The sequence below is a fragment of the Phyllostomus discolor genome, chromosome 11 (assembly GCF_004126475.2).
Source record: "Phyllostomus discolor isolate MPI-MPIP mPhyDis1 chromosome 11, mPhyDis1.pri.v3, whole genome shotgun sequence".
Lineage (NCBI taxonomy): Eukaryota > Metazoa > Chordata > Mammalia > Chiroptera > Phyllostomidae > Phyllostomus > Phyllostomus discolor.
In genome coordinates, this window is record NC_040913.2 from 70,737,050 (window position 1) to 70,750,350 (window position 13,301).

The 13,301-nt window shown below is 40.8% G+C and overlaps 1 protein-coding gene across 2 annotated transcripts in view; it reads left to right on the plus strand.

Moving 5' to 3' along the window:
• ZMAT4 (zinc finger matrin-type 4) overlaps positions 1–13,301 on the plus strand; it is a 317,747-nt gene that overhangs the window by 60,609 nt on the left and 243,837 nt on the right. For both annotated transcript variants that reach the window (XM_036011575.1, XM_028527005.2), the window contains exon 2: positions 6,274–6,379. In XM_036011575.1, coding sequence (XP_035867468.1) covers positions 6,278–6,379 — 102 coding nt within the window. In that variant the 5' untranslated portion in view covers positions 6,274–6,277. The remainder of the gene's footprint in view (positions 1–6,273; positions 6,380–13,301) is intronic.

Consider the following 13,301-nt stretch of genomic DNA (forward strand, 5'->3'; position numbering starts at 1 on the left):
AACAAAAATAGATTTTAAGTGCTCATGAAGCCCGGGGTCTTCACAGGCATGAGGTCTGAGTATCAGCTGGCAGTAGGATGCAGTAGAAATGAGACATTTTTATAGACGATATTGTTAATACAAAAGGGAAGGCCTATGATGGCAATAAAAGCCATGATTTCAGCACACCGACTGTGTTATCTTCCCCCTTAGTGTGCATGTGGGTCTATTTATTTCTCTGCTTAAATATTTACAGCATCCCTCCTGAAAACGAGAATAATAACACAAAATTAATAATATTCATAATAATGGTGGTAATATCTGTTTTTGAGGGTATGCCATATGTCCCAGTCTTTGTTAGATTTTGTTTTTAAATCTGCACTGTCTCTGATCCTCACAATAGCCCTGTGAGAATGTTTCCTGTTTCACAAATGAGGAAGCAAGAGCTCAGGGAGGACATGTAACTTGTTCAGAGGCCTAGTTGGCGAGTGACCAGCTTGGAATAGAACTAATGTCTTTTTCCTCTGAGGGGCCACATAGGTTTGGGGATCTTTGAGGCTGAGGCTGTTTTCACACTTTTCAGAAATGAAGTGGAATGAAGAATATTACTCTTTGCTCTGAAGCCTCAGTGTTCTGTAGGTTTTCAGCCTGTGCTCCTGAAATCTACTCTCGAGACCCAGAAAGAAGCAGAAGGGCAGCCTTCGTATCTTCATCTGAAGATCCTGCGAAGGCTATTCTTGCACCTAAGAAAAGATTTCAGACCTGGCTGGTCTCCCCCAGTCTCTCCTCCTTCTGCCTGGGTCTTGAGCTCTGCGCACTCTTTCCCTTACATTTGCTGCCACCTCACTTTATGTTGCATGATCTTGAATTAGCCCTACCAATGCCCCTGGGATTTATCTCCCCAGGCCTACTGGTGGTAAGGTTTTTTTCTCTGTGCCATGACAAAGAATTAGCTTTTGAGCTGGGACCCATTTCCTTCCACTCTGTTCTACTCATCCTTAAATGTTCAACTCTTGTAGAAACTCTTTAAAGAGTTTCTGATAATCCTGCTTGTCTTCTCAAATTCTGTAACACTTTTTACTGGCCAAATTACACCTGCTCTCTGTGCCTTAGGTATTTGTGCGTATATCTCTTCTCACGCAGTAGTTCATGATGACTTGGGAGACAGGAGTTGTGCCGTCTGTTATTATCCCTGTGCCTCACACATGGTAGGTGCTCAAAAGCCATTGTGAAATAAACAAAAGCTCTTCTCCTCTCTATTCCTCTATTTATGATACCTAGCTATACCTCAAAGTCTTATACTGTCGCTGCTACACCTGTGAATAGACCTTTGTATAGAGACCTGGGCCAGCCAATGAAAATCTGATCAGACTCCTGTTCTAATTTTTCCAATACTGTCTCCAACTCCACTCCGGGCTTCTTCACTAAAATACAGATAGCACTGTTTTCTGTGGTTACTGAAAAGTGATAGAGAGGTTATTCAAACCTTAAGTGTTTGCTTGGGAATGTGCCAGGGTGGGGAACACTGAGGAAGCTCTCATTCAGATCTGTTTCAGATCCAGAAAATCAAACTGGTCAAACTCCCGCCTTTTCCCACTCTTGTCCCTTTCCTCACCATGTCCCAAGGCCTCAGAGTGCAGCACAGTCACTGTGTTTCTAGGCTGGAAGTCACCACAGATTAGCTCTGTTGGGACTGTAGGACTGACCAGTAAGTGATCCGTGGCCCTGTCCTGTCTCTGGCCTAGCTGCTGATTTAGAGCCATGGCCGAGGCTCAAGAAAAGTAATCAGGTTTGCCTTTTCTTAAGGCCAGAGAAGCCCATTATCCTATTTTAAAGGAGCCAGAGGCTGGGGATCAACAAGTAGCCCCTCCCCCACCTCAGGAATTTCACTCTTTAAATCAAAAATCAATCCCTCTAGCTGTTTAAAGTGAGTTCAGAAGGAAGAGGAGAGGGAATTTCAGGGGAAGAGAGGAAGGGTTTACAGGAACAAGTATAAAGGATACATGGATAAAAACTAGGGGAGGGTGGAAATGGGAGGGAGGAGGGGATGGCTGGGTGGGTGGGTTGGGATGGGAGTAAAAGATAGAAAATTGTACTGCAACAACAATTAAAATAAATAAAAAAATGAGACAAAAATATTAAAAGCTTTAATAGTTAAAAAATAAATAAATAAATAAAGTGACCCACACAAAAAGCCCTCATGTACCAACCAGGCTGACACTTGTCCACTAATTCCCACTGAATTTAACTTCTTCATGTATTGCATTTGAGCCTTGTAAATTTCAAAATTGAGTCTGTATTGTCATTTTACTGTATTATGGGCATGTACAAATCAATATTCTTATATGCAAATATATATATATACACACACAGATATATATATAGCAGTAAAAGAAAAGGCACGATATTCTCTTCTTCCTTTGAATATTTTTTTAGTACATAAATTTTATATTCTGCCTTTAAAGCTATTTCTGCTGCACAGCTGCTTTGCCGAGACTGAGACTCCTACGGGCTCCACTTGGTCCGACACGTACCTTGAATATCCTTTCACAGTGTTTGATTTCTGCAGTCGGTTGTATAATGAGGAAGGAGTATGCAGTGCGCTTGTAGATTCCTGTTAACCAGGTCACCCATGAATCTATTTTTGTGCACTTCTTTATTAAAAATAGCAGGGAACATGATAATATTTAAACACAACTACTTATAGGAGCCTAGCTTCAAAACTACACCTAATAAGTCTTCTCCCACTTGGCATTTCAAAATGTTGTACTACATTTTCCCGTCATCAAAGCACCTCTTGCTTGCATTTTGGGTGTGTGAATAGAGACCACTACAGATGACAATGAATATTTTGGATAGTCATATGAATTCACAATTCTCTGCCCCATTTGGACCATACCTGTAGTGTTTCCTTTAGTTCTTGGCACTGCCTGTGAATATGGCCCATCAGGAGATAGACACAGACCAACACGGTGAGACAGGACAGGGAGTAGGAATAGATAGAACAGAGCTATAGTCAAACACCCGAGGGACGATAGCTCATGACAAAAGAGTAGCATTGTTCTATGCTGTGCCCAAAGGCAGAATCACTGAGTGAAATCTATAGTGGGACAGGTTTTGATTCAACCTGAAAAGTACCTGACAACTAGAGTTGCCAGGCTCTCTGGAACAGGTTGTCATATGAGATGGTGAGTGTCCAGGCATGTCAAATGTGGCACTGTAGGTTGACCGGGCTGTTTGCCAAGAATGATGCTGCCAGAAAAACATGTCTACTTCAGCTTCGAGAGTCAGTGGTCTTTACTATCTGGCATTACCATAGGTGCTGGGGGCATTGAAAAACCAGTGGTACTGTTGTTTGTTAGAAACTATGAATCCTTTCAAAGTACTTACTACAAATGCCCTAAAGAGCTGTGGCAACCAAAGCCTAGGTAGAAAGTGAGTTTGGAGTAGTTAAGGCAGGCGTTTAGGAAGATACTTATGTGGTCCAGCTATTTAAATGGTTTCAAAACTTCCTCAAAATGGACCACAGTATTTCATTTTATTGCTTTAATTAAGACTTAGTCACCCTTGGTTGAAGGCTCCAGGATTCTCTTCCAACACGGCTCAAGTCAATTCTCCAAACAAGACCACAGCATGGTAGACATAGAATCGTAACATAATCGTAGACAAAGCTGCACCAAATTCACAAAAGATCAATTAAAATCCTCATCAAAGCATTCACCCAAAATCTCACCCAGGTTATACTACTAAGCAAAAGCTTGCTTTAGAAATCCAGATTTGGTTTCAGAATCAAAGAGCTAGCCACTGAGTCCAGGAAAGATTAGAACCTGAGGAGGACTAGAAGCAAGCCAAGACAAAGATCACCCTGTAGAGAAGATTCAAAGTAGAGAAGATAGACAGTGTCATACCAGCTACACTTCCTCCCAATTACACACCCTCATCATGGCCTTGTGAAGAACCCATATTTTGGGATTAGTTACAGACAGCAACTTGCTAAGGAAATTGGGGTTCCAGAGCCAAGAGCCCAAATTTGGTTTAAAAATGAAAGCTCTAGGTTCATGTTCTGGGAAAAAGAGAACCTAATGAGTTTTTAGAACAGAAGCAAAAACCAGGAACAAGATCCTTGACGTGGCAGAGTTCAAGGTACAGAAACTATGAGCAAATGCACTAATCTCATTACAACTGTCTAATCTCTCTGAAGCCAGAACAGCTTGGAGCAAGAGACAAATCAGGGTATTTGATGCCATCAGCCTGGGCTCCAAATCTCTCTCGCTCTTCCTCGGAACACACCCTTCTATATATATGTTCAGCTTCTTCAGAAGCTGAGCATTCCAGGATGGTAAACAGGACTTCAGGAAGCAGACAGATACACGGCACCACACACCCCTGCCGACGGAGCCTGGCTCCACAGTTCAGCAGACATCAAGGACCATGAAAATAAACTGTTGACATATTTTCCATAAATAAACTATTAATATATTCATAGCATTAAAAAAAGTCTAGACAAACATCTTACCAACACCAGTATATTATTAAAAGTGTGATAACCATCCCTTTCAAGGTAAGAGAATTTCAGTTTGTATGGTACCTTCTTCTGTATTTCTCCTTTTGATATTCACCACAATTCTCTAAGGAGTCATGGAAATTATGTTCTCAATTTTTATAGGAGGGAAAGTGAGACCTCTGGGGCTTAGTGACTTATCCAACATCCCACGGCTGGCAGGTAGCATTAGACCTGGGATGGGTCTGGAGTGTGGAAATCGGAACCATGCAAACTATGCTGTATTTGTGTCCATGCCAATTATCAGCAGTGTGACTTTGGACAGTGTCATAAGTAAAATGAGGGCGTTGGGATAAGATGAACTCCAAGGTGCTCCCCTATTATTTGAAAGTCTTTTGCTCCTCTGTACCACATGTTGTCTGGCACAGTCCTTCCTTTTTGCCTGGCAGGCAGGAGGTAAAATGAAGCAAAATTTGTCGATTGGAGGAAAACATTCGTATGCACTGGTGTGTGTTTCTGTGGTAGTAACATTACACGTCAGCTGCTATGAGACACCTTTCTGCCAGATCACTTTCACAAGCTTGAGACCCTCGGCTGCATTTTGATTTGGGGCTTGGAATTTGAGAATATGTTGACATGTACCGTTGTGGTCTCAACTGCGGTATAGAGTGGTGAAGGAGGCCTTTATGAATTTCAATAACCCTAAAATAAAAGAGTCAGCAGAAATGCTGAGGACTTCCTATTTTACAAGGTATAAGCTTGTAAGGAAAGTTAGAGTTTGGTCTGATTTTATTTTTTAATTTGGAAAGTATAGCTATAAAACTCAGAATTAGATTTCATGTTGATTATAAGGCTCTTTACAAAGCTAATTTGTATTACATGTTCATTGTAGAAAATCTAAATATAAAGAGTGTTACACAGGCAATTGCATATAATATCCCAAAGATAACTGCTATTAAAATTTTGTTAAAACTTTCTGGAATTTTTTTATGTATCTATACATATTCTAAATATTTATTTATTTATTTATTTGAGAGTGGGGAAGGGAGGGAGAAAGAGAGGAAGAGAAACATCAGTGCTAGAGAGAAGCATCATTGGTTGCCTCTCATATTCACCCTGACTGGGGACCAGGCCTACAGCCCAGGCATGTGCCCAGACCAGGAATTCAACTGCAGTCTTTCGCTTTGCTGGCTGATGCCCAACCCACTGAGCCACACCAGTCATGGCCCTATAGATATTTTAAAACAAATTTAGTATAATACTGTGCACAGTGATTTGTAAATCTTTTTTGTTCATAATGGTAAAATTTTATTTCACTAAATATTTCTTTTTAAAATGTATTTGATTTGAATTTAGATTCAAATTCACCCACTGTTCATCCGGCATTCTAGTGTGTGGATGCATCAAAATTCATTTAACTTATTTCCTATTGTTGGGTGTATAAAGTGCTTACAATATTTTACTAACATAAAACCATATGTGAAAGTATTCTCTTCTATAATTCCTTGACAGTGAGTGCATTAGATAGAAGGCTGATTTATCAAACACAGAAAACTAAAAGTGGATTTCCCTTTCTACAGTACCAGCAACCCTAGTGGGCATTTATGAGGAAGTTATAAACGGTATACTTACTATGGTTAACTGAGAGAGTGACACCGAAGGTTTTGGGAGAGCTTCCCCACTTTTACCGTCATGGGATCCGTTACTGTGCGTTTGGCTTTTTCACACAGTTATGTCTTGCATAAACACCAACACAGTGGACTCATTTCTCTTTTCTGTTGATTCTCCTTTAGCCTGATGAAGTCCTCCGATATCGATCAGGATTTATTTACTGACAGTTACTGCAAGGTGTGCAGTGCACAACTGATATCCGAATCTCAGCGCGTGGCCCATTACGAGGTAAGGACCGATTCCCCCCCTCAGAGTTTTCAAATGGAAGAAAGAGTAGCATGTGTCGTGGCTGTGGGACTTGAGGGTGCCCCCTTCCAGAGTTGGGGCAGATTTTAGGAACTACAGGGCTTGAACCTTCTTCATCTGAGCTCAGGCCAGGTGCAAATGCGGATGTGTGGGGTTGGGAGTGAGGGATGGGGAGGTCATTCTCAGGCCCTGGCTGCTTCCCAGGTTCTGTTTTTGTCCTTTGTACCTCGGCCCCTTGAGACTCAGTGGGCTTTCTCTGCTTGTTAAATCTGTCATTGTTCATCCCTGAAGTTCTTTTCAGGGACACAAGACAGGATGCACGAGTGCCAGCTTCTCTTTTCTTCAGTGACCCTGAAGATGAGCTCAGAGGCCCTTTGTTCCTTACCACGGGGAAACATGGCAACGTTAGTGATTCAGTGCCGAGTTCCTTTCCCCTGGTGGCGGCCGCCCTAGATGTGTTCCCCTGCAGAGCTTTAACAAGTTCTATAGCCCAAATGCTCTTCAAGGACGTAATTCGGCGGCTTTGGCTCTTCAGGGTGAAAGAGCGAATGGCTGCCTTTACACCATCTGTTGAGAAGAAAGGATGAGAAAAGAGTTGGCTAGTATCTGAGGAGGGAACAAGGTGTCAGGTGTGAAGAAAAGGGAAAACTGTGCCCCCCCCCCCCCCCCCCCCCCCCCCCCCCCCCGGTGCCTAGTGCTGCCCAGGGCATGCTTGCTTGTTCAAGAGAACATATACTAGTGGAAACATGAGGGTTTTTAAAGACTTTATTTATTTTTATAGACAGAGGGGAAGGGAGGGAGAAAGAGAGGGAGAAAAACATCTATGTGTGGTTGCCTCTCATACACCCCCTACTGGGGAACTTGGCCTGCAACCCAGGCGTGTGCCCTGACTGGGAACTGAACTGGCGACCCTGTGGTTCATAGGCCTGTGCTCAATCCACTGAGCTACACCAGCGAGGGCCTTTTTTGTTGTTGTTTTTAATTAAATTTATTGGGGTGACACTGGTTAATAAGATTATTTAAGTTTCGAGTGTGCATTTCTGTGATACGTGATCTGTATATTGCATTGTATGCCTAAGTCAAAGTCAAATCACCTTCCATTGCCATGTATTTGACCTCCTTTACCCTTTGCTATCCCCCACCTCCCTTCCCTGTAGTAACTACCATACTGTTGTCAGTGTTTATGAGTTTCAATTTTGTAGCCCACGTATGAATGAAATCATATGGTTGTTAGCCATTTCTGACAGACTTATATAGCTTAGCACAATATTCTCAAGGTTGATCCACGTTTTCTCAAATGGCAGTATTTCATCTTTTCTTATGGCTGAGTAGTATTTCATTGTATGTGGGGACCACATCTTCTTTATCCATCCTCCACTGAAGAATATTTTGGTTGTTTCCATGTCTTGGTCAAACTGAATAATGATGCAATGAATATAGGGGTGCATATGTTTTTGTGAATAAATGTTTCCAAGTTTTTTCAGGTAGATACACAAAAGAGTGATTGCTAAGTCATATGGTAACTCTGTTTTTAATTTTTTGAGAAACCTCCATGTTTTTTCTATACTGGCTATACCAGTTTACATTGCCACTACCAGTGAATGAAGATTCTTTTTCCCCCACAACCTCTCCAACACTTGTCATTACTTGTCTCATTGATGGTAGCCATTCTGACAGGTGTGAGGTGGTATCTCATTGTAGTTTTGATTTGCATTTCCCTAATAGGTAGTGAAGGTGAACATCTTTTCATATGTCTGTTACCATTTGTATGTCTTCTTGGGAAAAGTGTCTGTTCAGGTCCTCTGTCCCCTTTTCAATTGGATTGTCTGTTTGTCTGGCATTGAGTTGTATGAGTTCTTTATATATTTTGGATATTAACCTCTTTGTCAGAGATGTTGTTTGCAAATATCTTCTCCCATTTGGTTGGTTGCCTTTTTGTTTCGTTGGTGGTTTCTTTCGCTGTGCAGAAGTTTTTTAGTTTGATATAGTTTCATACATTTATTTTTGTCTTTACTTCCCTTGCCTTTGGGTCAAATTTTAAAAAATGTTCTCTACAACCAAAGTCCATAAATTTAGTAACTACGTTTTCATCTCTGTAATTTATTGTTTCAGATATTTCATTTAAGTCTTTGATCCATTTTGAATTAATTTTTGTACATGGGGATTAGCTGTAGTTTAGTTTTATTCTTTTGCAAGTGGCTTTCCAATTTTCCCAGCACCATTTAGTTTTCAACTGTAATAATTTGCAAGTAATTTTAGATTGGAGGGCTTAGCCAGCAATTTTCTTTTTGTCTGACGAGTCTGACAAGTGCCAGTTGTCACTGTTACTCACAAAACTCCTCAGAGCCTCAGAGTCCTGTATGCACAATGAAAACAACAATAATAATATGAACACATCCAGAATCACAATGAATTGACCTGTGTACCCCTCAGGGTTTTGTGGTAGCCCAATGGGACCTACTGAAATGGTATTTGTGCAAATGCTTTAGAAGCTGTAAAGTGTGCCATACATGCAGAATTATATTGTTTTTCATTATTAACTCTGTTGTAGCAATATTTTGTGTAAGGCAAATGAAACTTGCTCTTCAGAGAAAACTAAAAAATCAGTATCTATGGAAAAAGCATATTCTTTTGTCAAGAGGCAATTGAATGTGAGACGTGAATGTGAATTCTAAAGCATTATCTACTAGGGAAGATATCCATCTTTTGAAATTAAAAACTCTCTAATTTCTGTGGATATTGCTTTATAAACACATATGGTTTTCTTCGTTTGACTCCCCCAGTTAAGGAAAATCAGGGAATTTGTCTTTGCTTTGATATTCCATAGCTTCCTATTAGTCCTTTATGTTCTCCCTTTACTTGACTTTTTTGCTCATTTTCAGTCCTTTTACTAGATTCTGGAGGACAGAGAGAGAATTTTATTCATTAGTCTTTCATAATTCCTGGAACAGTGCCTGTATACCATAGATGCTCAGTTAGTGTTTGTTTATTGAAGAATCCTGGTGACAATGTCCAGCCCCACTTTGTTCTTATCTGAGCTAAAAAGGAAATATCAAAAAATTTGAAAACAACAAAATTATTCATTAAAAGAAAAAATTTTGGCTGCTCAATTAAGGGCTTAGTTACTTGAACTCAAATTTTCTTGTCTGCACACTGTACTCTTGCTGTGGCACGATTTAATCGTTCGGAGGATTTGTTGCACGTGGTGTAGACAAGATAAAGAAAAGAAGGCAATTACAATAGATCTACAATTAACAATGCTACACATCATTAAAACAACATTAAATGCATTCCCATTAACCATGGATGGGAACTCTGAATGACATTTCACTCCCTGCCTTCAGGCAGAGGTGAGGCACTTCCCCAGTGAGAATGACATGTGTGTGCAGAGGGCCCACTCAGGACTGAGGCAGCCTTGTGCAGTGAAGCTGGTTTTCCAGCTTCAGCTAGGAGGCTCCCCCAGTACTTCTTCATCTCCAAAAGGATGGCTTCCATCAGATGATCTCTATATGCCACTTGAGAGTTAACACTCTGACTCTATTAATCTCTCCCCTCCCTCCACTACATCCTCTCTGCTGAAATTGCATATACAGTGCGTCTCTATGAGTCCAAAGTCCCATCACCGAACATGTTGTCATCCTTATTCTCAATGCTCTATCACTGATTTATTGCTTTAGTATAATTTTACTCTTCAGTTCAACCAGATAATATTCTTAGCTTCCCTACGGAGCAAATCACTGACAAGCCACTGTGTACTTTCTGTGTGCCCAGAACTATTAGTGCTAGTTATTACAGGGGGTGTTGAAGCTGCATGAGAAATAGTCTCTGCCCCCAAGAAGCTTATAAACTTCATTGGAAGAAAAAGCTACGAGTAGTTCAGTGTGGTGTAAATGTGTGTATGATACCGAGAACATACTCTGTAGAATTCTGCTGCCTGCTCTTAAGGAGCTGCTGATCTACTTTGATATAAACAGAATGTTAGTTCTCCTGCCCATGTGGCTTTCTCATATATTCTACATTGTGCTGTTAACTTTTTAGGTATTTACATATTCCAAGTTAAAAAATCGGGTCATTACCAAGAGCTATTATGGTCAAGAAAGACTTGTGGGGAATATTATGAATTATTTTGGCCTCAGTAGATGGGTTAGCTGTAAGGTTGCTGGAATGCGAAGTCTTGGCATCTCCAAGAAGCACTGAGGAGGCCTGGCCGGATGGACTGGAGGATTTGTGTAGGGAAGGGAGGGAGCAGTATCATGTGTAGGTAGCATGGGGTCAGGGCATAAAGAGAAGGGGTATTTGGATTCTTGTGAATTTCTTAGGCATTTGGAAGCATAACAGTATAATTGAGAATTTCTGAGTGATAGTCCAATGGTTGTAGTCTAGGTGTATTATGAAAAGAACAGCGTTTGATAAGACATGTGCCATCAACTAGTGTGCTAGTTTTCTGAAGCAGGAGAGAAAAACCTAGCAGATGGGTTATTGCCTAATAGCTGCATGCCCCATTTAAAAGGCTGAACCTTTGTATAGGAGGACAGAAAAGCTTAATATCTATCTAATGGACCAAACCCTTTCGTGCTATGCTTATAAAATCTCCTTTTGCATGTGAAGTCCCAAGATTGAAAAAAAAGGGAAATGTCAGGACATTATTATTTTTCTTACTTGCTAAGCATTAATAACATGTTAATGTTTTGGTGGGAACTATAATTAGATGTTATCTCTGCTCACTGGGTGGATGAATAGTCTGAATTAATAAAACAAGTAGACACAGACATAGAAGGGAAGAACAAGCTTTCAAATGAGAATGCCTGATTGTTATAGAGGTTAGAAATAGTTTCCTAGTGAGGCCACTTTAGCAGTTTGCTGAAGTTTCAAGTGGCTAAAATATAATTCTCTGCAAAGGGAAAGAGTTGATTGCTTGAGTGAAGGAGTGATTTTTTTGGCATGTAGAAAGAAGAGGATTTGTATAGGGAGGGCCATGAGAAATGAAAGCCAAAGGACAGAGGGATTGTTTTCTTTCTGAGTGAACTTGAAGGCAGATGGTGAATGAACAGCTCTAGAAGGAAAGATCTTGTTAGGCAGGCCCCATGAAGCCAGCCTAACTGTGCCAACCCCTGTTGCTTACCCCTTCTTGTGAACCCTAATACCCCTTGTGTTGCTGTGCCATATGTGTAATTAATTGTGAAATCAGTGGCTCAGGTGTCCTGGCACCCCCAGCAAGATTGTAAGCTTCCTGGCGGCAGATGGGAGTTTCACATTGACTTTATTCATTTATTTCCACAGCACCTACTACAGCACTTTGCCCATGTTGTTGGTCATTGGTGCACTTAGAGGTTGATGAAGAGGCTGGAGGTGGAACTGGAGGAGGAAAGCAGTGGGTCAGGTTTAATGGGAGCATTGATGGGTGTGGCAGAGGAGGCATAGGTTTACATTGGGAGTCTATATACTCAAGAACTGACCTTCAGTGTATAAGCGATGGTTTTGTAGTTATCAGAAAGACAGTTCTCCAAACTGATGAGAAATCCTTCCAATATCTCTGCACTTTGAAGTAATGTCAATCCCCATTAACCCACCAGGGAATGACAGAATCCAGTATTGTTCTCTTGTCTGTGTAGCAGTAGGCACGTTGAGCCTACAGAAATAGGTTCTTCCTCTTTTCCTTGTTTGGACTGCCTTCCGAAAGAACTTTGGCCTTCCCTAGCTTTCTTTTCAATCCAGGGAATAGCCAAAGGGCACTCTTCTGGTCTCTTTAATAATGGATGGTGTATGAGTACTTCATGGGTAGAGACAAACTGAAAATTCAGGTTCCTAATATTTGCTGATTAAAATGTCAGGGCTTTCTGGTCCTTTAATGCCTTTAATGTCTTCTTTCCCTTAGTCTCTCACACCTTCCTCTCAACTTTGCCTTTTTCTTTTTTTCTAACTGTCTGAGTTAACATGCAGATTGGACAACTCCTTTCCCATGTGTGAGAATTGTAGGTCAATGCCATCTTGTGTTTCTGCAGCCCATTAGTCCTGCCAGGTACCACATTAAATGGACTTGAGACCTGTCAGGGCTCATTGGGTCCACACTTACGCTGGGTATTGCAGGGGTGTGTGCTCTAGGAGATGCACGTGTTAACTGGGTGAGAACAATAAAAGATCTTTATAGCAGGATTCCTGCGAGGATACCTTCTTTGAGCTGTACATAAAGAATTACTGTGTTAGTCTCCTCAAATCTCTTGCAGTCATGACATGTTTAATTTCCTCCAGATGCTGTTAATACACATGCTGGTGCATTTATACGGCCTAAAACAATTTTCATTACCCTTCATAATGTCAGAGGACTTGAATCTCTTTCTGATTGTCTGAAAGTCTTGAACCTCTGTTTCTTGACCATTTCATTAAAGAATTTTGAACTTCTATAAAATTTGTAATTCTTACATTTTGTGTTTTACTTTAGCAGCTCCAGTCATTTTACCTTTTATTAGTCACTATTAGTCAAAATAGTTTATTATAACACAAAAATGAATGGTTCTTAGAGAGGCTTCAGTGAGGTGAACAGCAGTAAGCTGAAGAACACTCTCAATGTGGGACAATACACGTATTGGCTAAGAGCGGTTGTCAGATGGCGTGTGTGCTCAATGCTCATTGGTTAAGAGTAGGTAGAGTACACTCTGCATCATGAATTCTCATTTGTTGAGAGCCTATGATGTTTTTCACCGGATTTTAGGAGCCAGGCTCAATTCTTCCATCGGCTAGAATTCAATCTCATGGTCCTACTTAACTGCAGGGGAAGTTAGGAAATGTAATTTAAATGTGTGGGAAAATGAGATGTGTTCAACTAACACATAGGATCATCTCTGCCACCATCTATGGGTTGCTGCCTCCAGTAACCAAATATCTATTTCATTCTTTCTTTAACACA